The following is a 27,233-nucleotide window of genomic DNA, read 5'->3' on the forward strand; positions in this document are numbered from 1 at the left end:
CTACCCAACTTGAAGAATCTGAGTCAGATGAGGGGTTACTGACTAAATATGTTACTTAAAGCAGCCCAAAAAATTTTTTAATTATTTCACAATTTCATTTTTATATTATATAGTGTGTATGAATTTAATCATATCACTATTCATTTTGAAGACTTTTGGTCTCCATAGCCATGTAGCTGAAAATGACCACAGTGTTAATATTATCATTCAACTCTTGCAAATCAGTCTCCAAGGTTTTAATTTTGCACCAGACGAAAACATTGTGTGTGCTCTTTCTTCCTCAATGCTGCATATGGACACTTGGTCGATCACACAGTAAACTCCACCTCCCTACTGCCCCTCCACCTCTTAATGAGGGAGAGAGTTTGGTTAGCAGAATCCTCCAGCTCGGCCCGCCGGGAACAAAATTCCTTGGGTAGGGTGGACAAAATGCTTTTGCATATGAAACAATCCATGGATGCCGGTCTTAGTGTTTTATTTGACAAACCTTCCCTTTGATGTCATTTTGTCCATAGGGTATTGTGTTGTTGTGCTTGCGCTGGTCTCGTGTAGCCCACCTCATCTGGTCCTTAAACCTCTAGACGTCACATTGCTGTTACATTACTTTGCTGTTTCTAATTTATTTAATCCCTCTCTTCTGCTTAGCATTTTCCATTTGTGTGTTGGTTTTTTTGCTTCCTGATTTCTTAATGAATGTGTGTTAGACGATATAATTTTTTTAATTTTTGTGTGAAATTTAAATGGTTGTATGGCCTGTTTGTAGCGAGGGAACCAGGTGAAATTTGACAATATGGTGTGGGCCTGTGTATATTAAATTGATTGACAGGCTAATATCCCAAAATGGTGGTGTAACTCAGTGTAAATCACAGAAATGTATGCTTATAATTTGTGGCCATTTTCCTTACTATTATTTGAGCTTTTAGCAGGATGATTACAATCCTAAAAGCCAACCACAAAGCTTAAATATGATGAAATTAAAAAAAAGGAAGTCGTGTCTAAGGACACAATCACAAGTTTTCTTTTTTTAAATAGTAATGTAGTGTTTATTGTCAAACATGGCAACAGTAGAAATAAATATGATCATCTGCTGTCAGGCCAAAGAACCCTCAAAATATCACATAAAAATATCAGCAGTTAAGCTTTATAGCTGTGTTCATTCAATGTGGATTGTACTTGTAGCATGCTTCTTATAGATATGTGTTGTAGCTAGCTTGTTGTTATATTGTAAATCAGGTAAGTATTAAAACAACTGTTAAATTCTTAAATGTTAATTATAGTCAATCTACAAGAGCAATTTAAAAATAATGGAAAAATAATGGCCAAATGTTATTCTTCCTCTGAAGTACTAACATGTAGCTCTAACCAATCGGTTACAAGGCTATTGGCATAACATGTTGATCCATGCATGATGGATCCAAGTATCTCTGGCAGTCATCCAGACTTATACCCATGCATTAATGGAGATACGTTAGAGCGAGCAGGCTGCCGATGGATGCGCCAAGAGCAGTTGGGGGCTCAGTCCAGGAGGCAAACTGGCACCTCCCCAGCTACCAGTCCACTGTACTTGACAGTATGGGTACTTGACCGGCGAACCTACAGTTCCCAAGCCAAGTCCCCATGGACTGAGCAACTGCCCCGCTAAAGAACAACATATGTATTCAATTAAATTTTATTTGTAGTGTCATAACAGAAGTTATCTCAGAACACTTTACAGATAGCGTAGGTCTATATGTGTCTAGAATTACAGAGACCCAACAATTCCCCCCAAGAGCATGAATTCTGAAAAAAAATATAGATAGGAATATGTAAAGTCGACACTGGATAGTGGCCTTGACCAATTATGAAAACTCTGCCAATTACATACACACATGCCCAACGACATGTATACACACACTGTAATCATCCATAACCTTCTGTAGTTACTCACACTATCTTGCCTCTACCCGTTCAGTCCTGTGATTGTGGAGATCCCACACTTTGCTGCCCTGCGGGGAAAAGAGAGGGAGCTGGTGATTCTGAGGAGTGAGGGTGGAGAGAGCTGGAAGGAGCATCACTGTGAACACACCCAAGAAGAACTCAACCAGATACTCAACGGCATGGACGAGGGTCAGTTTTTGATGGTGTACCAGAAGACTGCACCATGGCTTTAAAAAAGCAGATGTAAAAAGTGTACATGTATTCCTATACTTCTACATGACTGTCCCTTACACAAGTCCCTATCTACCTTCTTCCTCCAGAGCTGGACACGCCAGAGGAGCTGGAGAGGAAGCGCATTTGCCGTATCATCACTAGAGATTTCCCACAATACTTTGCGGTGGTGTCCCGCATCAAGCAAGACAGTAATCTGATTGGTCCTGAAGGAGGCATCCTGAGCAGCACTGTTGTGCTTCAAGTACAGGCAGTTTTTCCTGAGGGGGCCCTCACCAAGAGGATAAGGGTTGGACTGCAGGTAATTGACAAAAGCATTGGTATTGTCTATCAGTGTTGTAGTACTCGAGATTGGTCTTGGTCTCAAGATCGGTCTTAAGACCAATTTTTGAAGGTCTCGGTCTCATCTCGGAATCGACCACATTTTTACTCGGTCTTATCTCGGCTAAAGAGAACTGGGGATTTTATTTCAAGGCCGATCAAGACCACAACTGCAGGGAAAATTTCGCTAAATTGCCTGTGCATTGTCTGGTTTATGTGTTGAAACTTGCAAATGCAACCAATAACCTGACCCATATCTAATTTGAACTTTGTTACTGTAAACCCCCCTCTCCCCGCCCCCTTTACATGCACTCCCAAGAAAGTGAATGCGGGAGAAAGGACAAGAAGCTAATCTAATATTTGTTTAGAGATTTTAATCTAAATCATAAACTTGCTGGTGGTTCCAGATGAATACCCCTGTTTGTTTATTGACAACAAAAAGTAAAGTTGTCATATACTCTGTCTACTCTTCCAGGCCCAGCCAGTGAGTGTGGATGTAGTGAGGAACATCCTGGGGAACAAGGCCACCTTCAGCCCCATTGTCACCCTGGAGCCCCGAAGGAGGAAGTTCCATAAACCCATCACCATGACCATCCCTGTCCCGAAGAGCAACTCAGACCTGGTCCTCAATGGCTTTGGAGTGGACACTCCCACCCTACGACTGCTCTGTAGTATCACCGGTTAGAGAACACGTGCAAATACACACACAAAGCTGTGAATAGACCAATCAGACACAGGCTCATATTTTAATATATCAATCTTGTGTTTCTGTCCATGTACAGGCGGAACGACGCCTGCTCAATGGGAGGACATAACAGGAACCACTCCGTTAACATTCATCAATGACTGTGTCTCCTTCACTACCAATGTGTCTGCAAGGTGACGCAAAAAGTATTTGTTGTAGCACAACTAAATGAATTACTGATTTAGAGAGATTCAGCCCTGCTGCAGCGAACAAAGACCTTACATCCCTGCTTCTTTCCAACCTCCTTTCTAGATTCTGGCTGATAGACTGTCGACAAGTCCAGGAATCTGTCAATTTCTCCACTCAGGTGTACCGCGAAATCATCTGTGTCCCTTACATGGCCAAGTTTGTCATCTTTGCCAAGACCCACGATCCCATTGAGGCCCGACTACGGTGCTTCTGCATGACAGACGACAAGATTGACAAAACCCTGGAGCAGCAGGAGAACTTCTCCGAGGTGGCCCGCAGCCGAGATGTTGAGGTGAGAAAGGGGAGTGGTGGAGGAATGCCTCACCAACTGCAGCTGATGGCAGGTGTAGCTCACGTCACTTTAAAAGCCTACCAGCTGCATTTGGTACCAGCTAAAGGTGTAGGATTGTGTTTTTGCTTAACCTTGAATACATTGAACTGCAATATGAAATGTGAGGAAATGTGGAGGAAACATGATATGACGGCTCTTGTGACCCGGAAATCAATCAAGAGATCCTGTCAAAGATTACACCAAAGTTTCTGCAGGTTTGGTATTTTCAGACAGGGAGCCAAGACTGTCTACATAGTGGAGATTAATTTAGGGAAGGAACAAATTATTTGTTTTAATTTAGCTAGGATATTAGGTGATGCAAGTTGCCTTCCTCACTGGTTTTTACCAGGACATAGATATGGGTGTCATCTGCATAACACTGGTAGTTTGGGGATAGTTGTTTTAGAGGAGGCATATACACTGTGAATAAAAGGGGGCCCAGGATGAACCCTTGGTCAGATCGGGTGGTACCAGAATGGAGGAACCTCAGACCAGTAATGAAAAAGTGGTGTTTAAAAATGTGATTTAAATCAGTGTAAATGCAGTATCCTACACATTTTTCACCAAAACTGCATGATCAGTAGTATCAAATGCTAGACTAATGTTGACCAGTTTCAGTGCCATGAAGTGAACAAAAACATCATAACAATTTCTCTAAATGGTTATTCATAAAACATTTACGCTTTTGATTGTCTTTTGACTTTTAAAATGACAATTCTATTTATCTATGTTCAATGGTCAAGGTTCCTTGAGAAATGGGTGCACTACTGCATAGAGGAGATAAAGTGAAACAAAATGGTTTAACAAAAAAGGAATTGATGGTTGAGTGTTTGGTTGGTATGTATGTTGTTATTCAGTCATTTTACTCATCTGCCTGTTGCTATATTTCTCAGGTCCTGGAAGGCAAACCTATCTATGCAGATTGCTTTGGAAATCTTGTTCCACTCACCAAAAGTGGCCAGCACAATCTCTTCAGCTTCTTTGCCTTTAAGGAGAACAGACTAGCAATTTTCATCAAAGTAAGCACTATTCTTTATTTGAAACCAAAACAAACAACCCCCAGAGTTTTTTTAAGCAAGTATCAATAATAATTCATCACATTGTTCTAACTGTATAGAACATTATAATCAAACATGATTTTGCCTAATTAACAGTAAACAGACTAATGCTGAACTGTTTGGCTGTTGCAGATCAGAGACAACACTCAGGAGCCCTGTGGCCGTCTGTCCTTTATGAAAGAACCCAGAAACTACAGGTCACTCACACAAAATGCCATATGCAACCTCAACATCACCCTCCCATCATACTATAAGGTAAGTGCACTACACTGTTGTTTGTCTCAACCGAGGATGCTTTATGTTGCATATCTTATTAGTTCATGAAAATCACTTTAATAATTCTAATTGTTTGTAAGCTGGAGCATAGTGCAATCTTGAGCCTATTTTCCCTATATCGCTGTAATACATGCTTTTCTCCCACTTATCAATTACTACACTATTCCAAAACATAACCCCAATTATTTTATATTGGATATTACAAATAGTACAACTACAAATTCTTATTTCATATATCAATACTTGACATCCCAAGTAGTAAACTGTGCTAATTATATGAGCAGCCAACATTATTGCTTTATAGTGTTGGTAAAAAATGCCTCCCAACCAGTGAGATATTGTTAAGGCTGTACTAGGCAACATTACAGGCTGGTGGACATAATTTCAGAATTTCATAAGAAAACTAAATAGAATTGACTGAAAATCCCAGAAGTCATGCAATGTGATGCCGATTCTCCAGTGATTCATGCTGAGGATAACAATAATAATCTGTTTCTACACCCAAAATATGCATAATTCAGCTTTAAAGACCAATCTAGGTTTCCTTGAAATCACACTGACTGGTTGTCTTCATTGCTACGGTAACCATACATTTCCCCCTGTCTTTTTTCACCCTTTAATGTTTGTGTTTTCTATCTGTACATCTTTCTGCTTCTCGCTGCTTCTTGCTCCCAAAAGGAATCCGATTCAGACCAAGAGCAAGAGGAAGAGGTAAAAGCAGCCACCGCTTCCCCCCTCGCTCTTCTACTAACTAGCTCTGCTGAACTATCCTGTCCACTGTCTTGTCATCAGAACTAAATAAAGGACATGTAGTCAAATATGATATTTTGATATATTTTGTTTATTGTAGTAGGTTAGATTGTGATTTATCATTCTATAGTTCATTTTTGCTGTTGTGTTATGTGTGTCATTTGTATTATTTTCCTAACATAGCATCTGTAATGGTAGTAGTAGATTTAGAATATTCGGCACATACAGTGGATGAAACAAGACTAACTGTCATTTTCCATGTTTTTCTTTTCCAGACCAGCAGAACGCCAGAGAAATGTAAGACATTTTTTCCATTTCATTTTCCTCTATCACTTGTACTAAAATACTTGCTATCTATAATACTACTGCATTTCTTTATTAATCAAACTAATATGACTATAACACTGATATTGTATGGGTAATAAGTCTAATGTAGATAAACCGAGTGTGCAGAGGAATAACCAGACTGATACACTGACACCCCCAGCATAGCCCATAGTTTAATCATAGAGCATATGCAAAGCCCTTTAAGCTTCATGTATTTTTGTCATGTCACATAAACTCCCCATTTGGATTTTATGTTTCTCCTGAGGCTTAACTTCACTTTTTACTTTCCTTTTTTTTGATTTCATGCCTGCCTAAATTTCTTCAATTTAACTCTTTCCCTTTCACAATTTGAGATTGGGCATTTGGAGAAAGAGTTAAACACTGCCATCTACGTATGTACATAAATATTAAATGCATTCATCCTGTGGTGATGTTTATTTGACAATATCCTTAAATTTTGTGCTTGCTAGCGCAATCACAATGACATTTACGCAGCTCAGTATAATTTGGCTACATGTTTTGGCATAAAAGTGCATTTTGACCTGCTCAGACCACAAGAGTCAGAACAAAGAACAAACTTTTCTTTTCTTTTTTCATTTGTGTGGTATTATACACAATCAGACATCTCCAAAATCACAAGATAAAAACTTTAAGGTATTTTGATTACTGCATCTTCAACTATGATATTATTTTTTCAAAGTAGAGATTTAAATGTACATCAAAGCACAGCTTTGAATGGCAAGGCAGACTCTGTATTGTTTGGATCAATTAGAGACTCTTACCATATAGCACAATGGCTTGGGGGTTGTGTGATCTCTTGCAGTTAGTTAAGTCATAATATGGCTGCAAGAAGGGAATGAGATCAGCTTGTAAATGAGATGAGAGGAGATGATGTGATTTGTCATCAATGAAACACTTGGACTCCAGCTGCTGATACTGTCTTCCTCTTCTTAAGAATGTTTTCATCTTGTGCAGCCTCTCTTGTGCCATGCTGTGCCAAGGTGGTACTAGCACCTCTGGACATATAATTTACAAAAAAATAGTTGCTCATGGATATGTGTGCTTTCACTCCAAGTTCCTGAAACTGGGTGCTAATGATTGTTCAAGCACTCAGTTCCAGGATATTAGAGGACAGAATATTATTATATATTCCTCCAGTTGCAGTCCTCTAGTGTAATGGTAAAGCAAGAAGTAGGCAACCTCCTCACCAACTCTGAATCCTTTCCCTTCTACCCCCGTTGCCTTGGTTATGAGCATTTAAATCCATAATAAAACAACCCATGTTACACATGAAACATACTGAACATACGTAACTTATTATAATCCATACATATGTTTTCAGGAGAAATGTATTTAGGTAATATGTGTATTTAATGTAGATGATACTCAATGTCATAGTTGTGTAAATGGACAAAGAACTCACCACATTACTGAATGAAGACACATTAACAAGCCTCTCTTGATCTTCTAATTGTAGATTGGTACAGTACCCTGAACTATCCACTCACTCCATTCAATCTTCACAAGACCTTTCCATCCGCAATTCCCTTTGCTTTGCATGGAAATAACTTGCCTGTGTATGTCTGTTCTTGTATGTCTGTATGTCTGTGTCTAAATATTGTCTTGTTAATGAGTTAATTTCTACTTTTGTTGGTGTGCTGATGCTTCCTCACAATACTATTCGTTTATGGTTTTGTGCACGGATTTCGCTTTTTCAGTTTTCATTTCAGTTACATTTCAAACATTAAGTTAAACATAATGCTGATTGGAGGGTAAATGGAAATAAATATTGACCCTCCCTGCAATATGTATGTTATGACTATTTCAGAGATCCTCCTTCCTACTTAGATTCTGTAAAAGTAAATTATTTGCTTTGCCTAGAATTAAAAGCATGGCAAATCATCTTATTTTGTATCACTGTCTTTCTTTGATCAACACAACTAGCAGTCTGAGCTGTTTTCAAGCCATTTTGCCATTTTTATCACATTGACATTTGTCATACATCTGAGCAATCTTGAGATGTCTTGATGTTTATTTGTTTCCTTTGTTGCCCATTTTTCCATTGTACTTGTTGGTTTGTTGGTTACCTGGTTTCACTCAAAGTTAGTATCATATTTTATGTATTTTAGTTTTGTTCTATAGTTTTGTCTTGTGAGTGTGGGTGCGATGAGTGTATAAGCAAGTTATTTCCTGCTCATATCCTTTTCCATTGGTATTATTTAGCCTTTCCTTTACCACAGTTTCCCAGAGACATATGAAAGTGTAAGCCCAATTCCTCTGATACCCTAATGTAGAACCCTTTGTGAATTTGTTGTCCTATGATCCCTGCAGTGTGCTCCAATCTTGTCCTGACCACATTCTCCAATGTCTGTCTCCTTTCATTTGAATTTTTGATTTTGTTTACTCCTTACTTGTTCTTCTTCCATACGGAAGATGAAGAGACACCGACATCTGTCCTGAAATCAGACCTGATTCCAGAGCCAGACCTCCTATCCGACGTGTCAGAGATGAAACAAGATTTGATCAAAATGACTGCCATCTTGACTGCAGACTCCATAGAGAAATCCCCTTCCTTAGGAAGGTGTGGTCTAGAGAAAGGGACCGAGGATGTGTCTGGAGAGCCATTAGAAATAATGGAGAAGGACTTAGAGAAAGTCAAAGAGGACCTAGAGAAAGTCAGTGAGATACTGAGGAGTGGCACATTTGAGGGTGAGGCAGCAGAGGAGGCAATAAAAGCAGCTAGATTGGCCGAGGAGTGGGTTCTCCTCTCAGACAGTGAAATAGAGGAGGCCAAAAAGATGGCTGCCTTACAAACGCAAGAGCCCGTCTTACGTGAAAGTAGAGCTAACAGAGGAACCCCCAGACCTAAAGCAATAAAGGACAGTGGTGACCTTAAGGAATACCTCCTGGATGCACCAGTAAGCTCCAAAATAAAAGCTAAAAAAGAGCCAGCTGTGCAAGAAAAATTCACTGATGTTGTACTACGCAAAAGTGCGAAACCAACTACTCCAACCAAAGGGCAGGACAAGACAGCTGCTGGTGATGTTAAAAAGCCAGTCAGAAGGAAGGGGAAAGACCAGGGGCGGGCAGAGGAATCAACAGAGTCAGGTGCTCTGCTGAGTGTGCCTGCCCCAGCATCACCTGTATCCCCAGTGGTTGAAGAAACTCCCATTGGGTCAATTAAGGACAAAGTCAAAGCCTTACAACAAAAGGTAGAGGCAGAACAAAAGAGCAAAAAGGTAACTGGAAGCAAGCCTTCACAGTTGCCTGTTGTGAGCAAACCCTCTCCAAAGGCCAAAGAAAGCCCTAAATCAAAACAGGGCCATCCTAAATCCCCCAAAGCTGAATCTGAAAAACTTGAAGAGACAATGTCAGTTAAAGAGCTGATGCAAGCATTCCAAACAGGGCAGGACCCTTCAAAAAGAAAGTCTGGGCTGTTCGAGCTCAAAACATCCACTACGTCAAGATCAGAGAAACCCACAAATTCAGAAACCATCCAGTCAAAATCCATGGCCAAAGCATTAACCTCACGTGTCTCTCAAGAACGAGAAGTATCTTTGGATTCCAAACCTCACAAGAAAGAGACCACTGAGCAAGACAGAGAGAGAGAAACCAATTCAGTTGCTGTTGCTCAGTCAGAGCTAACTGAAACTGTAGACTTTGGAAATGGTGGCCTTGATGATAGCTCTGACAGCTCAAAACATGAGGGTGTGGCAGATTCACTAAGTGCCAGTTCTGGAGATGGAACTGCTCATCTGAGCTCTGAGGACAGTTACAAACACGAGGGTCTTGCCACTCCAGACATCAGCCCAGAGAGTATGTGTCTTTCACCAAAAACTGGACAGCAGACCTCTACAAGTTCGGCAGCAACTGCCACAACAGTCAAAAAAGAAAGTAAAGATACAAAGTCTGGAGACTCTGATGTAGGGACCACTGGTGACCAACTGTCTACAGATTTGACTCTTCCTGTTTCTTCCAACGAGGCTGCAGATGATCACTCTACAAGTGAGTCCATGTCTGTTAGGAGGAGCGAGTCTAAGCCAACTAAACCTCAAAAGCTTACAAAGAGAATTTCAGAGACTATAGAAACTTTTCTTAGTGATGATGAGAGCCCTGATCGTCAGCTAGCATTGTCTTTAGTTGGTTCTCCAGCCTCTAGATCCTCTCCTCAGCATCATGAAAACTTAGAGCTGCCTTTAAAACAAGACTCCGATGCTCTCAGTCCATTAGCTGATGACTCCTTGACAATAAGCCAGAGAGACTCTCTAGACGGTAGTCCTCTCATGGAAGAAAACTCCTCTCATAAGTCCCCAGATTCCATTGAACCTAGCCCAACCAAGGAATTACCCCCTCATGACTCCTTAGAGAGTAGCCCTGTAGAGGAAAAAAGACACCTATGCTTCCCATCAACTCTATGTCCACCTAGTAAATCATCTAGCCATCCAGAGCCCTCCAAAGCTACAGAATTCCCCCACGATGCGTTGCGTGGTAGGCTGCTTCGAGACCATGAGGCTAGTGCTGATGATGACAGTTGTGAGCAGACATCTCAGATGACAAGTTCGGGTAAGAGTCCCCTCTCCCCTGATACTCCTAGTTCTGAAGAGGTAAGTTATGAGGTAAACCCCAAACCCCCTGATCATACATTCCTCTCTGTTCCTTCCAAACCGGCTGTCATCCCTGAAGACCCAGAAGAAGAGGATAAATCAGACAGCAATGAAACTAACAGAAAAATCACTCCAGAGGAGGAGATGTTTAAGATGGCAGCCAAAATAAAAACATTTGATGAGATGGAACAAGATGAGAGGAGCAAAAAGAACTCGAGAAAAGATTTGTTTCCCTCAGCAGGTGCCAAAATAGGTGATGACAGCTATGAAACAATAGAGCCCACAAGTGAGAAGCTTGCGCAGAGTGAATGTGGGCTCGATAGACCCGCTGAAGATTCAAACTTAGCTCTATTTGTTGATCCCTATAATAAAGTACAACCTCCCTCTCCTTTTTCAGCAGGTTTGCTTGACGGATCACACAGCAATGAGGTCAAGAACACAACAAGAACACCAGCTACTGTCACTTCAGAGGGACCTCACTCTGTCTCAGACCAACATCATTCAAAATCCAAACTGCAAACTGCAGAGGAACCAATAGCCCTGCCATCTGTTAAGGCTGATGAAGACAGTACTGCCAAAAAAACTGCTATAACATCAAATGCTGAAAACAGGACCGATGAGCAAAAGGAAGAGAGCTTAAGGAAGTCAAGAGACAGCAATGGAGATTATAAGGAGTGTCCAGAGTCAGGTGTTAGCAGGCTACAGACTGGTACAGTAAAACAAGGTGACAATGTAACAGATGAAGTTAAAGGAGATCAACAGGAGCATACAGAGGCTGAACTTGTACCTGTTGCCACAGGTCAAACAAAGGGAATTTTAAAACCAGAGGTCTGTGTATATGATGACACAGAAGAGGATGATGAGGCTTTGGAACCTCCTAGAACTGAGTCAAAAGGTGTCACTGCAAGGGTAGACACTGACTCATGGTCTGCCATGCGGGAGGATGATGCTGCTTTTGCAGCTCGTGTAAAAGAGGAGGAACAGAAAATACTCAATCTGGTGGTGGACCGTCAGTCTCTGCAAGCAACTCCAGACACAACACCTGGTAGAACACCAACAGAAGAGAGCACTCCTACCAGTGAGCCCAACCCTTTTCTATTCCAAGAAGGGAAACTCTTTGAGATGACCCGAAGTGGTGCTATTGACATGACTAAGAGGAGCTATGAGGAAGAGGGGGGTGGTTTTGCCTTTTTCCAGATAGGTGAACAGCCTTTAGATGAGCCTCTTTTAGAAGAGGCCAGGCAAGATGGTAGAAGATCAGCAGCAGAACCTGAAGTTGGCCTCAATCTAACACTAGAGGTTAAGACTGAGGAGACTGAGGATACTGAGAAATCAAAAGAAGCAAGTGATTCTCAGCTTCAGTCCCCACCTGAGGGTGATCAGTCAGCCTCCAAAGCTGATGCTTCCAAATCTAAAATCCCTAAAATGGGCATTTCCGCTTCAGCCAAATCTACAAAGAAAGATCAGACATCCCCTGAAGGTCTAGAGAATAAAACAGACAAAAATGAGAATGAAGGATCCTTAGATTTAGACAAAAAATCCTCTGACCAAATGATAACAACTGTACAAACAGCAGAAACTACAGTCACTAGATCAGTTTACTCTGAGCAGGGCCAAGAGTCCTCTGATTCATCTCCAGAAGAACCACAGTCAGTGATAGAAGTGCCCAAATCAACAGGCAAGTCCAAACAAAGTGCTTCCAGTAGTGTGAAAAAGACTCCAGTCAAAACACAAGCTAAGTCTGCTCCACAAGGTCAGGGTAAATCCACAATTTCCTCTCCGTCTCATGCAACTTCCTCCTCCTCAACCACTCTTAAAAAAGAGGCCTCCTTCATTTCTGAATCTAAATCTAGAATTCCCATAAAGGCTAGGCCTGATTCTACTGTCAAACGTACGGAATCTACCCAAGACAAAAAACTTAAGGTCCCTGTAAAAAAGGATTCAAGGAGAAAATCTGAGACAGATGCAGGTCCCTCTGTGGAAAGCAAAACCAAGACACCATCTTCCAAAGCCAAGAGCTTCTGTGAGGGGGAGTCTACCAGGCCACCTGCTAAAAAAGAGCAAGGTCGCCGATTGAGTGCTGAGTCAGCAAAATCTAAAGGCTTCCAGTCAAGATTACCAGTCCGAGGCAAAAGTGGTCAGTCATCTAATTCATTGACACCCACTAAAGAGAAAAGTGAGCCACACAAACAGTCCATTGAGTTCTTTGAAGAGATAAGCGATGAAGCAGCAAAACTTGTGGCAAGGTTGGCACAGGCAGAGACAGAGAAAGAACAAGAGGCTGCCGCCGCCAACTCGGATGATGAGAGCAGTCTCATTGATCCATCAATCATAGAAAGAGAAACTGAGATGCAGTTCCCACCCTCAGGAGATGTCTTTCCCATTAGACCGCTATGGGACGACCCTGTTGAGACACAGATGCAGCGAATCCCAGATGATAAAGTCCAAAGTCAAGGTATCCCCCCAGTTTAAGGGACTATTCTCTTGTGCCTCATTAGTACACTGTAGCTGTAAAGGTGCTGCCTCTCTGTCTCTTGTAGTTAAGTCCCATTGTAGTTGAAGAATCCATGTGGCTGTGTCGTTTGAGCTATGTTTGTGTTCGTAATGATGTCTCTCTATCCCTCTATGTGTGCTAAAAATCTCAAGATTGACTTAAAGGCTTTATGGAACTTTTGAAAACAGCTTAGTGACTAATACGTGTTTAAACAATCACATGTAATTTAATTTATTTTCGAATGATTGGAATTTATGTTTCTTAATCATAGTGTCACTTCAAGATCTATCACAACCATTTTTTTCAGGCATATTATGTACTTGTTCAAGGTTATAGTTCCTTAATTTGATATCATGAATTAACCAAACAAACTGTCAGTACTACTAGAACAAGAAAGCCAGTGAGGGTTATTTTGGATACTATAAGTGAATGTGACTTGATTTGGTATATCTTGCGGCTCTGACCGCTCATGGCTGTCTGGTGGTATTTGCAGTAGATCCACAGGATGAAGCAGAGAGAAAAGAGCAACGGTTGGCCATTATAGCCGACCACCTTGGCTTCAGCTGGACAGGTGAGTCGCACCTAGTAGCAGTGATCAAGCTATCAATCACATCAAATAAATATTATTTGTACGTTTTTGACAGGCCTTCAAAAAACCTAATTTCAAACACTTCAAATGTATCTTCCGATCATCATAATCATTATTATATCTTCATTTTCTCCACAGAGTTGGCCCGAGAACTGGACTTCAGTGAGGAGAGGATCAACCGGATAAGGATTGAAAACCCCAACTCACTGCAAGACCAAAGCCATGCCCTTTTAAAACTCTGGGAAGAGAGGGAGGGAAAGCATTCCTCAGGTTAGTTATAAGTGGGGTACATATTTCTCAACAAAGTAGAGGCTCTTATTCTTATTCTAAAATAGTTTTTAACCTTTTTTCTTCTGTTTTCTGTTTCAAAAGAAACAACACTGATCAAAAGACTGACTAAGATCAACCGAATGGACATTGTTCACATCATTGAAACCAAGATATTCAAGTCTACTCAGGAGGACACATCATCGCATACCTATGCAGAAATAGAGCAGACCATAGCACTGGATCATAGTGAAGGTACACTAGCCTATGTTAGCTTGAAGCAGACAATGTTTAGGTTGTTGTTATATCTATGTAGAAAGCTGTAATTGATTGCTTGCCTATGACATTCAGATACCAAACAGTTCAACAATCAAGTCTTTCTGTGTGCCTGCACTGTATTCTTTGTCAGGTTTCTCTGCCCTTCATGAAGACATTGACAGCCCCAGTCCAGTCAGGCGTACAGAGGCCGCACGTAGGAGTCCAGGCTCGGGACAAGAGGTACCCATGGTGTCAGCAGAGGACCTGTCCTCCAGTTTGTCATCACTTCACGAGACAATGGGACGGCCAGAGACAGATTCCACAGCAATAGGCCTTCTTAGAAATGTCCAGAAAGAGAAACTACAAAAAGAGATGGAGACAACATAGTAAGTTACCTAGAAAGTTTAATTCATGTGTCCAAACCAACATTAGCATTCTAGCTGTTTTCCTTTTTTTTCTATAAGCATGGACATGTGTTGCACTGCTCCACCGCTTGCTGTATGAGCTACCAAACAAACATCCACAAGAGAAAAGGCTAACTGTTAACTTTAGTGTTCAGGCAAGATAGTTGCTAAATAGCTAATCCACTTTAGCACTGTAGATAAAACCTGCAAATGTCATCACTGGTCAGTTTAGATGCTTAATTGTGTGGTCCTCACCTTTTAAAAGGAGAATTTTTTTAACTTTCTTCAAAGACCAATAATAATACATTTGAAATTAATTTTGAAGTAGATTGTGGACCTCAAAACTGGATGACTTTTAAGGTTTTAGTTGGACTTATACTGACTGTGTAATCATTACTGATTAAACTTACATGGCTTAAATTGGTATTTGGTGGAATATATTCAGTTTATACATTATGACGATATGAAGAAATACACTGATTATAGAAAAGGCTTATCAGCTTTAATTTTTTTTTGTGATCAACCATGCTGTGACTGAATATTGATTTTTTTATTTCACAGCTCATCACAAAGAGTATATGAGGAACTGACAGACACTGTACGCACAGGCAGTTTTAAACAAGTAAGTCCTTTCTTCACACTGTACCGCGCCTCTCCCTTCAACCTCCGATCCCACGTGATAGACCCTGTGTACAAAGGGGGACCCAGGTTAGGCGCCCAGATTACCTCCATTATTGAACCATGTGATGATGAGGGGGCTGTTGGATATGAGGGGGAAGAGGGGGGAGAGGAGTGGAGCTTGGAGTGTCTACAAACCCCCTGTTCTGAACACGGTGTTGATTATCTGTCACCATTGCCTTGGAGAGAGTCCTCCAATAGTTCTCGAACAGGTGTATGTGAGAGTCGACCACTGTCTATGACCGATTTTGGAGATAGCTTGATTGAGTGTGATCAAGCTGAGCAAGACTTCAGGGAACTGTCTATGGGGCTTACGGAAACTGATGAGGTCTCTGAAAAGATTTGCTTTACACAACAACCTACAAGTGAAGAAAGGGTTCTGCTTACACAGCCTACTTCTGTGCCTCCTTCTGGTTCCCCTAATGCAAACACAGAATCGACACTAGCCAAAAAAATGGGCAGAAGACACATTGATGAAGTTTCACGTCGACTCTATAAAGTCCTGTATGGGTATGATGTTGAGTTGGTGGATTCAGACAATGAGGATGTGACTGTGGTGGATGCATCCCCCGAAGAGGCAAGTCAAGCTGGAGTCAGCAAAGACGAGGTTGAGGAAGCTGCTAGACACACAAACGTTAATGAAGATGTTTCAAAGTCTGTGCTTGAGACTGATGTTCACAAAGTTTTAATTCCGGTTGACCTTGATGTCAAATCCCTTCGTCGCTTGAATCAAACCGACACGGCCGCTCAGGCATTAGCAGGTCCCTCTGATGTCAGTTGTATCATTCCAGGTTTAATGTCTCAAAAAGCAGAAATCTCAAGCTCAGTCGGCTTCATTCAGGTGTCACATGACTCAACGTTTGAGCAGATAGATGTTCATTCAGTAGGTAAAGTAATACCAGGAGCTGAGTGCAGCATCCAGACTAAAGCATCCAGATATAGATCCTGTTTACCTGAATCCACATATGAAACCATTTGTGGACCTCATAACTTAGTTCATGATAGATCGTCTTTACTTGAATTTACTGATACAGCCATATTACTGACAGAGAGTAGGGCCTCATCACCTGATTCAGTGTCATCCATAGATGAGCTGACTTTTCTTGCACCAGATTCTCTAATACCTCAGTTTAGGCCCTTGTCTCCTCTACCACCTCCTGTTTTTCCATGGGAAACTAGTGATGTTGGAGCTTCTGCCCAGGGGCAACCATTACTGAGTGTGCCAGGAGACACTATGCTGTTCACATCAGAAGCAGAGGAAAGGCCACTAACACCGATGGTTTCAAACAAAAGACCATTTGGGAGGCCAATATCACTAGGCAGTGATAACAGTGGTGAGAGATCCATCTCACCTCAATCATTATCTTTTGACATAGAAGACAGAGCACCTGAGATGATGAGACCATCATCTCCTCAATCCAGTGGGTGCATCACTGCACACTGTCGGCTTTCACCAGACTCCCCTATCCCAGAATTTAGACCAATCTCAGAGTCCTTTACTTGTCAACATAGATCATCATCGCCTGAGTCAGTGTCATCACATTTGGAATTGGAAACAGCACGTTTGTTATCAAAGCGTTTTGAATACAGGCCATCATCCCCAGAATCTGTAGCATCTGAAAATGTATATAAAGAATTGTTACCTGATTCACCTATACCTGAATTCAGTCACAATTGGCCTGATTCTGCTACTGTAATGATAGGGGAGAGGTCCACTTCACCTGAATCAGTTTGCTCAGATGTAGAATATGGCTTCATGTCTCCAGCATTAGTTAATAATGAAGATAAAGCTTTATCACCTGCTGCAGCTGCATCTGGAGATGAATCACAATCTGTTTTCCCTGTCGTTGGACACAGATCACCCTCCCCTCGATTAATTGAATCAACAGAGATAGCATGGGATTTCATAGATACTATGCATAGAAGAAAATCACATGAAACATTAGAATCTGATACAGAGAACAAACCACCAACACCATTGGAATCAGTATCTGAAGATGATGATGATTGGGATGTAATATCTGTGTCTGATATTGAGGAAAGACCACTTTCACCACATTTAGTGCCTGACTACAGACCAATTGCTCTGCAGTCAGCAATGTTAGACTTCAGAGCATCCTCTCCTGAATCAGAAACAATCAATGAGTGTCTGTCCCCAGATTCTCCCATACCACAATACATGCCATCCGTGCATCATGCTGTTACTATAAATGATTATTCATCATCACCAGAATCTGTGTTGTCAGATACAGAGTACTATGCCATGCCATTGCTATCCTATTTTGAGAATAGGCCTATATCTCCTGATTCAAGTGGTTCTGTAAGTGATTACAGGCCTAATTCTGTATCTGACCTACCTTTGGAGAAAGACATGACACATAAACTGACACAAGATGCAATTGCTGTAGAAGAAGCATGTGCTGGAAAGCAGTTTGAGACAAAAACAAACATAATTGTAGTTCTAGAAAAATATCCAACCTTTATTCTTCTGTCGAAATCTGAAGAAAATCCTATAAAACATAACGAAACTGAAGCTCCCAAGATACAATCAGTTGTACCTGCTGACACTCTTTCTGACCAAAACATTGTCACACCACCAGCAGGAGTTGACGTCTCGTCAACTATATTTATAGAAGAAATATCTCATGAGTTGTTTGATGAAGGAAACTCAATGCAGGAAATAACTATAAGTGGGAAGACAAAACATCTTAGAAAGAAAAAATCTAAGAAATCAGGCAAAACTGATTATGAACCTGTTGATGAGCTACCATTCTCATTTAAAACAAATGTCCCTGAAAATCAGCAATTGCCTGGAGAGTCTTCAATTTCTGTACCTCAGCATCATTTACCGTTATCCTTAACCGAATATTCATTGCCAGTCTACAGTTTAGCATATGATGCAGAACTTTGGAAGCTCATCTCTCAAATTCGTGACCCACAGTATGTAGGGGAAACCTTCATGAGTAAAACAGGAGTGTTTCAGTTTGCTGGAACAATAACAGATTCTTATCAGACAAAGTCAGATGTAACAGTTCGAGCTGCTGCTTTGCAATCCAAAAATGACCAAATATCAAGTTTACCAGATTCCGAAGCAGGATATATGTCAGCACAAGAAATGTTGATGCTGGACACACTTTCCCTTGAGTCAACCATTCCTGTGTTTGGACAGGGTTCATCAGAATTTTCTCCTTGGACAACCCTGGCAACATCCTCATCACCTGTTTCAGTTAGTTCAAATTTAGAGTATGGCGCTATGTCTCTGTCACATCTGTCCTCTGAAATGAGACCGTCCTCACCTGATTCAGCAGGTTCTGGAGATGACTACAGAGGTGACTCACCAATATCAGATTTCAAAAAAGGGCTGACTGAATCAGTTTCAGTTAAAGCTCATAGATCATCTCCTGATTCAGTGGTTTCAAATGTTGAATGTGCCCAATCAAGTGAAGACATAAGTATTTGCGAGCAGAGACCTGACTCACCGGGATCGCAAGTATTGGAGAACCCAGAAAGATCAATAGGTAGTCAAACCTTACCTCTAAAGGCAAAAGGGGTACCAGTATATAAACCTGTTCATGGTATTGAACTTTGGAAGTTAATTTCTCAAATATATGATCCTCACTATGTTGGGGAGACATTTTGCAATGAAACCAGTGCTTTTGATTGTGCTGGGAAAATAATTGAATCTGTTTTGAAAGATTCCAGTGTAAAAGTGGGAGAGTTAGAGGGTGGTGTGAAATTGGACAAAGATTCATCTAATGCAGATGCTCTACCAGCAATGCAAACACAAATGGAGAAAGAAGAGAGTGCAGTGTCAGGAAACAGGTCTTTATCACCTGGGGCACTGATAACTGAATCAGTTGTTTCCATGTTTGAAGAAAAGCAATCAGCTGAGGCTGGTGAAACATTTAGAGCAAACCAGCTGATGTGTCAACTGCATGACCCCCATTATGTAGGAAAAGCCTTTGCAAGCAGAGTTGAAGTGTTTGAATATGAGAACACAAGTAAAATGAGGCCACTCTTACCAGAATCAGATAGGATCGAAAGGACTTTATCGCCAGATTCTTCTCTACCACAGTTTAGACAACATATAGAATCATCCATGTTAGTTTCAGAAATCAGGTCATCATTACCTTTATCTATAATGTCAGACACTGAAATGGATTTTCTGGACATGTCATTCATTGAGGTGCAAGAGAGATCCTTCACACCGGACTCTGAAAATGATTTCAGGGGACTTTCACCTGATTCACCTATAAATGAATTCAGACAGGCTATACTTCACCCAACTTTTTCAACTGCTGAATACATATCTACATCACCTGAGTCAGTTTGTTATTCAGATATAGAGAATGAAGATGGGTCATTTTTATCAGTATCCGATGATCATCGACCTCCATCCCCTGGTTCAGTGGCATCTGGAGACGAGCACCAGGCCCTGTCACCAGATTCACCTGTACCTCAATTCATAGCAAGAGTGGAAAACTCTTTTCCATTTTTCATTGGGTTTAGGCCAGCATCCCCTGAATCTGATACATCAGATGTTGAGTATGCACCTTTGATTAATTCCCCATCTGATACTGAAGATAGACCAGATTCTCCAGAGTCATTGGAACTAGAGGTTGAAGAGAGACCTCTTTCACCTGATTCTGAATCAGAGTATAGGCCTTTGTCACCTGCATCACTGATGTTAATATCACATTTCAGATCACTCTCTCCTGAAACTACTGGCTCTCTGAATGAATTTAGAGCTCTTTCACCAGACTCACCTATTCAAGAGTTTAGACAGGAGTCCTTAAACACATACTTGGAATATAGATCCTCCTCACCAGAGTCAGTGGCATCAGATTGGGAAGTAGAAATGGAATTATCTTTCCCAATGGTCATGGAAGACCGATCTTCTCCTGAGTCCTTAGCATCTCTGAGTAAATACAGAAGACTTTCTCCTGATTCCCCTGTACCTGACTTCAGACAGGCTTTTCTAGAAACATATACTGAGTTTAATGCTTGCAGGTCATGGTCACCTGAATCCGAGGATTCGGCAATAGAATATGATCCTTTGATTTCACAGATGTTTGATTTTGAGGACAGAGCAGAATCCCATCAATCAGAGGTGTCTGACTCTGATCTTAGATGTTTGTCTCCTGACTCTCCGCTACCCCAGTACACCGTTAGTGCACCCACTATATTAGGATTAAGATACAGATCCACATCACCTGGGTCAGTATATTCAGATGAGGATTTGGAGACGGATTTGTGTATCCCCTGGCTTTTTGAGGACAGAGCAGAATCTCCTGGTTCAGCTGCATCCAAAGATGAATTTAGATCTCTTTCGCCCGACTCACCCATTCCTGACTTTACACAGGAACTACAAGAGTCGCCCATATCACATATGGATATAAGGTCTGCTTCACCTGAATCAGTATTGTCTGATTTTAATGAGGAAATTGAGTCATCATTCCCAGTGGTCATGGAAGACCGATCTTCTCCTCAGTCCTTAGCATCTCTGAGTAAATACAGAAGACTTTCTCCTGATTCCCCTGTACCTGTACTTTTAAATATATTTCAGATTTGTCATGGTCACCTGAATCCGAGGGTTCGGCAATAGAATATGATCCTTTGATTTCACAGATGTTTGATTTCGAGGACAGAGCAGAATCCCATCAATCAGAGGTGTCTGACTCTGATCTTAGATGTTTGTCTCCTGACTCTCCGCTACCCCAGTACACCGTTAGTGCACCCACTATATTAGGATTAAGATACAGATCCACATCACCCGGGTCAGTATATTCAGATGAGGATTTGGAGACGGATTTGTGTATCCCCTGGCTTTTTGAGGACAGAGCAGAATCTCCTGGTTCAGCTGCATCCAAAGATGAATTTAGATCTCTTTCGCCCGACTCACCCATTCCTGACTTTACACAGGAACTACAAGAGTCGTCCATATCACATATGGATTTAAGATCCTATTCACCTGAATCAGTGTTGTCCAATTTTAATGAAGAAATTGAGTCATCTTTCCCAATGGTCATGGAAGACCGATCTTCTCCTGAGTCCTTAGCATCTCTGAGTAAATACAGAAGACTTTCTCCTGATTCCCCTGTACCTGACTTCAGACAGGCTTTTCTAGAAACATATCCTGAGTTTAATGTTTGCAGGTCATGGTCACCTGAATCCGAGGGTTCGGCAATAGAATATGATCCTTTGATTTCACAGATGTTTGATTTTGAGGACAGAGCAGAATCCTGTCAATCAGGGGTGTCTGACTCTGATCTTAGATGTTTGTCTCCTGACTCTCCGCTACCCCAGTACACCGTTAGTGCACCCACTATATTAGGATTAAGATACAGATCCACATCACCTGGGTCAGTATATTCAGATGAGGATTTGGAGACGGATTTGTGTATCCCCTGGCTTTTTGAGGACAGAGCAGAATCTCCTGGTTCAGCTGCATCCAAAGATGAATTTAGATCTCTTTCGCCCGACTTACCCATTCCTGACTTTACACAGGAACTACAAGAGTCGCCCATATCACATATGGATATAAGGTCTGCTTCACCTGAATTAGTATTGTCTGATTTTAATGAGGAAATTGAGTCATCATTCCCAGTGGTCATGGAAGACCGATCTTCTCCTGAGTCCTTAGCATCTCTGAGTAAATACAGAAGACTTTCTCCTGATTCCCCTGTACCTGACTTCAGACAGGCTTTTCTAGAAACATATACTGAGTTTAATGCTTGCAGGTCATGGTCACCTGAATCCGAGGGTTCGGCAATAGAATATGATCCTTTGATTTCACAGATGTTTGATTTCGAGGACAGAGCAGAATCCCATCAATCAGAGGTGTCTGACTCTGATCTTAGATGTTTGTCTCCTGACTCTCCGCTACCCCAGTACACCGTTAGTGCACCCACTATATTAGGATTAAGATACAGATCCACATCACCTGGGTCAGTATATTCAGATGAGGATTTGGAGACGGATTTGTGTATCCCCTGGCTTTTTGAGGACAGAGCAGAATCTCCTGGTTCAGCTGCATCCAAAGATGAATTTAGATCTCTTTCGCCCGACTCACCCATTCCTGACTTTACACAGGAACTACAAGAGTTGCAACCACACATATGGATATAAGGTCTGCTTCACCTGAATCAGTATTGTCTGATTTTAATGAGGAAATTGAGTCATCATTCCCAGTGGTCATGGAAGACCGATCTTCTCCTGAGTCCTTAGCATCTCTGAGTAAATACAGAAGACTTTCTCCTGATTCCCCTGTACCTGACTTCAGACAGGCTTTTCTAGAAACATATACTGAGTTTAATACTTGCAGGTCATGGTCACCTGAATCCGAGGGTTCGGCAATAGAATATGATCCTTTGATTTCACAGATGTTTGATTTCGAGGACAGAGCAGAATCCCATCAATCAGAGGTGTCTGACTCTGATCTTAGATGTTTGTCTCCTGACTCTCCGCTACCCCAGTACACCGTTAGTGCACCCACTATATTAGGATTAAGATACAGATCCACATCACCCGGGTCAGTATATTCAGATGAGGATTTGGAGACGGATTTGTGTATCCCCTGGCTTTTTGAGGACAGAGCAGAATCTCCTGGTTCAGCTGCATCCAAAGATGAATTTAGATCTCTTTCGCCCGACTCACCCATTCCTGACTTTACACAGGAACTACAAGAGTCGTCCATATCACATATGGATTTAAGATCCTATTCACCTGAATCAGTGTTGTCCAATTTTAATGAAGAAATTGAGTCATCTTTCCCAATGGTCATGGAAGACCGATCTTCTCCCGAGTCCTTAGCATCTCTGAGTAAATACAGAAGACTTTCTCCTGATTCCCCTGTACCTGACTTCAGACAGGCTTTTCTAGAAACATATCCTGAGTTTAATGTTTGCAGGTCATGGTCACCTGAATCCGAGGGTTCGGCAATAGAATATGATCCTTTGATTTCACAGATGTTTGATTTTGAGGACAGAGCAGAATCCTGTCAATCAGGGGTGTCTGACTCTGATCTTAGATGTTTGTCTCCTGACTCTCCACTACCCCAGTACACCATGAGTGCACCCACTATGGTTCGAGTAAGATACAGATCCACATCACCTGGGTCAGTATATTCAGATGAGGATATAGAGACGGATTTGTGTATGCCCTGGCTTTTTGAGGACAGAGTAGAATCTCCTGGTTCAGCTGCATCCAAAGATGAATTTAGACCTCTTTCACCAGACTCACCCATTCCTGACTTTACACAGGCACTGCAAGAGTCCTCCATATCACATATGGACTTAAGGTCCACTTCACCTGACTTTGTGTTTTCTGATTCGGAAATGGGATTACCTTTCCTAACATTCTTGGGAAGCAGACCTTCATCTAGCCTAGGATCACTAGTTTATGACAATAGACCCTCTTCACCTGGCTCTGGGGCATCTGGAGATGAATACCAGGCTCTATCTCCAGACTCACCCATACCTGATTATAGACCAGTAATGCCTGAACGTGTTATTGTGAATGTTGGCTACAGATCACCCTCCCCTGAATCCACTGAATCAGGTATTAAGTATGCTTTGAGCGAGTTGTTGATGTCCATGAATTATGGTGTTGAAAATAGGCCAGATTCATCTGAATCAGTAGGATCAGAAGTGCAAGAGAGGCCACTATCAGATGAATCCATACCAGAATACAAACCCTTGTCACCTGAGGCATTGATGTTACTTGGAAACATCCAATCAGTATCTCCAGAATCTACTCAATCACTCAATGAATACAAGAGGTTGTCTCCAGACTCACCCCTTCCTTGGTTTACACAAAATGTTGTCCAGACTACAGCAGCAACACAATATGGGTGTTCCTCCCCAGAATCAATATTGTCAGATATGGAATATGGTTTGACTTCATATGACATAGAAGTCCCTGACGTGAGACCACTATCACCTCAGTCAGAGAGATCAGATGATGAATGTAAACTCCTGCCATCTGAATCACCAATACCTGATTTTACAAAGACATTTGTAGAAAATGTCATGACTGTAAGAGACATATCACCCACTGAATTTAAAGGTTCAGATGATTTGTCACAAACTTTTTACCTGTTTTGTACAAAAGAGAGATCAGCATCATCTTTTGAATCAGATAAGGAAAAATTACTTTTGCCACCCAAATCAATACCCAAATTAAAAGTCCCAGCTGCCAATGAATCAACCATCAATAGCACTGTTTTATCAACAAAAATAGCGCCTACCTCACATAAAGAATCAGCCAGCATGGCAGCTGAGTATAATCTAATTTATGATGCACAACTGTGGAAGCTGATTTCTCAAGTATATGATCCTCAGTATGCTGGAGAAACCTTCAGCAGTAAAACAGGGTTTATGCAAATTATTAGCAGCACAATAGAATATAAAAGGAGTGATCCAGAAGATGAACAAGACAATAAAGTAGAAGATAGAAATGAGCATGATGCCATTGCCACAGTCCCACCTTCAGAGTTGACACATTCATTTATTTCAACAGACACAACTACAGCTGACTTTCTTAGCACTTCCAGTGCACAAGTCATATCTGACAAAAATGTTTCAGAGTCACTTCCACCAATGATTGAACAAGTTTTGTTTTCCGGAGCACCTCCATACAGACAGGCTAAGTACACATTTGAAATACCTGCCCCTGAGGCACAAACAGGGTCTGATGATGGTTGGGTGGTTGTATCAGTATCTGACACAGAGGATGGTGATCTACGCTATTCACCAGAATCCTTGATAGACTACAGACCCACATCCCCTAATTCAGCCATGGTGATAGAAGCAACACCCTTATCACCAGAATCTGTAACATCAGTCAATGAGTTTAGACCACTCTCACCCGATTCACCCTTACCTGAATTTACAATGGCAATGCCAGAATATGTAACATTCCTGAGATCAGCATCATCTTCACCTGGAACTTTAGCATCAGATATAGAATATGTGCCATTTGGAAATTTGGAAACTCAGTTTGACAGTGCAGATTCTGCGGAGGATCAGAATCAAAGAGAGAGGCCATTGCTATCTCAGTCAATGCCTGGATACAGAGCCATGTTGCTTGAATCAGCAATGCAAATAGATGATAAAAGAGCATCATCTCCAGAATCGATGCCTGAGTTTGATGAGAACAGGTCACTGTCTCCGGACTCTCCCATCCCTCAGTTTCCAGTATCATTGGAGTGCACCAGTACACAAAGGTCTTCATCACCTGAATCATTGGGTTCAGATTCAGAGTGTGAGCTTATAGTCACATCAGAAAGAGATGCTGAGACTGACAGACCAACCTCACATGAATCCATATCATCTGTCAACGAGTTCAGACAACTATTGCCTGACTCACCAGTACCTGATTTTATGAGAATATTGTCTTCTTATTTTATGGATGCTGCCTACAATAGATCACCTTCACCACCAGTGTCTTTGTCATCAGACTCTGAGTTTGTTGCTTTACCTATTGATTGTTGGATTGATGATAGCCCAAGGCCACTGAGCCCTGAAACTGTTGAGTCAGAGGAGGAATTAGGCTTTTGTTGGGATGGTACTGAACTTTTGAGTCATGTGACATCTCCTTTATTGCCCGGTCAGCCTTCATCATTACCAAACAAAGGACCATTGGCTGTGTCATCATTACTAATTCAAACTAGTGAGCCAAAGTCTAAGAAAGGACATGTCAGTCCCGACTGGCAAAAAGTGACAGGACCGCCATCCGAAGTTTTGTCATATGAATGGATGCAGTGTGGAACAGAAGCTGAAAGTATCTCAACTTTACCAACCACGGTTTGTGAGGAAGACTTCCAAAAAGACTCTCCTGTGAAACCAGTTCAAGATCTAAAAAGAAACCTCGGCATCAGTGCTAGACAATTAAAGAACAAGACAGCATCACAAAGGGTAAGACTGAAAGCATGACAATGAAGTGAAGACTCACTTTTGTTTTGGACGAATTCATTAACATTTTACTTGGATGAAGGAAATAACTGCCTTGATGAACTATTAACAAAATGGAGTGCAGTCAATGCATCAAATGTGTCCAGAATTTTTCTGGAATGAACTAATAACAAAATGAAGTGCAGTCAATGCATCGGATGTACCCAGAATTTTTCTGTAATGTGCCAGGAATGGTAAAATACTTTTGCTCCTTCTTCAGGTCTTATTTATTTGTCTCATTCTAGGTTGCATGTCATGGCTTCACATTATATTGTTCTAAACATGGCTGTATGGAAAATAACCATTGCACAGTGATGCTAACCTGGTGAAATGTTGAGGTCATTTTCATGGTGCATACCAACCTGTATGTTGATTTATTTTTTAAACCTATTTAGCTCATGTTGATACTCACTTACAGGCTCCTCCTCAGACTCCAGAGGAAACACAATTTCAAACAGACGATGAGGTGCAAAGCAAGTGGTTGTCTGCCACAACGGTGACACAAGATGCCAGTCAAATAGGTGTGGTGTTCACTGATGACAAATCAATTCCCCTACAGCTACCTGAACAGAACGTATACACAACCCACAGAACTGTTATTCCAGTTCTACCTGCATCTGATAAGACATCGTGTTTCAAGTCGGACAGCTCATATGGACACTCAGAGTGGGGGTTTTCCCCTAAGAAAGCACAGTCCAGTGAGCCTTTTACACCCATGTCAACAAAGATTTTGGTACCACGAGATTATGAAGCAGTAGTTTCAGGACATCAAACCCTAAGAGTTTCTGAATGGAACGTAGCATCCACGAGTGATTTGAGTCCAGTGTTCAGTGACTCAATTT

General features: G+C 41.4%; 1 protein-coding gene across 16 annotated transcripts in view; it reads left to right on the forward strand.

Annotated features, from left to right (window-relative positions):
- The window catches only part of ank2b (ankyrin 2b, neuronal), a 171,309-nt gene that overhangs the window by 134,549 nt on the left and 9,527 nt on the right, over nt 1–27,233 (forward strand). For 6 of the 16 annotated variants that reach the window (XM_039821740.1, XM_039821745.1, XM_039821738.1 and 3 more), the window contains 17 exons: nt 317–415; nt 1,952–2,106; nt 2,238–2,449; nt 2,945–3,149; nt 3,252–3,348; nt 3,467–3,695; nt 4,628–4,753; nt 4,925–5,047; nt 5,747–5,779; nt 6,094–6,115; nt 6,499–6,537; nt 8,579–13,204; nt 13,737–13,814; nt 13,971–14,102; nt 14,205–14,354; nt 14,509–14,743; nt 15,323–15,383. In XM_039821740.1, the coding sequence (XP_039677674.1) occupies nt 317–415; nt 1,952–2,106; nt 2,238–2,449; nt 2,945–3,149; nt 3,252–3,348; nt 3,467–3,695; nt 4,628–4,753; nt 4,925–5,047; nt 5,747–5,779; nt 6,094–6,115; nt 6,499–6,537; nt 8,579–13,204; nt 13,737–13,814; nt 13,971–14,102; nt 14,205–14,354; nt 14,509–14,743; nt 15,323–15,383 (6,622 nt within the window). The remainder of the gene's footprint in view (nt 1–316; nt 416–1,951; nt 2,107–2,237; nt 2,450–2,944; nt 3,150–3,251; nt 3,349–3,466; nt 3,696–4,627; nt 4,754–4,924; nt 5,048–5,746; nt 5,780–6,093; nt 6,116–6,498; nt 6,538–8,578; nt 13,205–13,736; nt 13,815–13,970; nt 14,103–14,204; nt 14,355–14,508; nt 14,744–15,322; nt 15,384–27,233) is intronic. The other 10 variants (XM_039821754.1, XM_039821748.1, XM_039821746.1 and 7 more) reach the window with 9 other exon arrangements.

The sequence above is a fragment of the Perca fluviatilis genome, chromosome 14 (genome assembly GCF_010015445.1).
Source record: "Perca fluviatilis chromosome 14, GENO_Pfluv_1.0, whole genome shotgun sequence".
NCBI classification, from domain to species: Eukaryota; Metazoa; Chordata; class Actinopteri; order Perciformes; family Percidae; genus Perca; species Perca fluviatilis.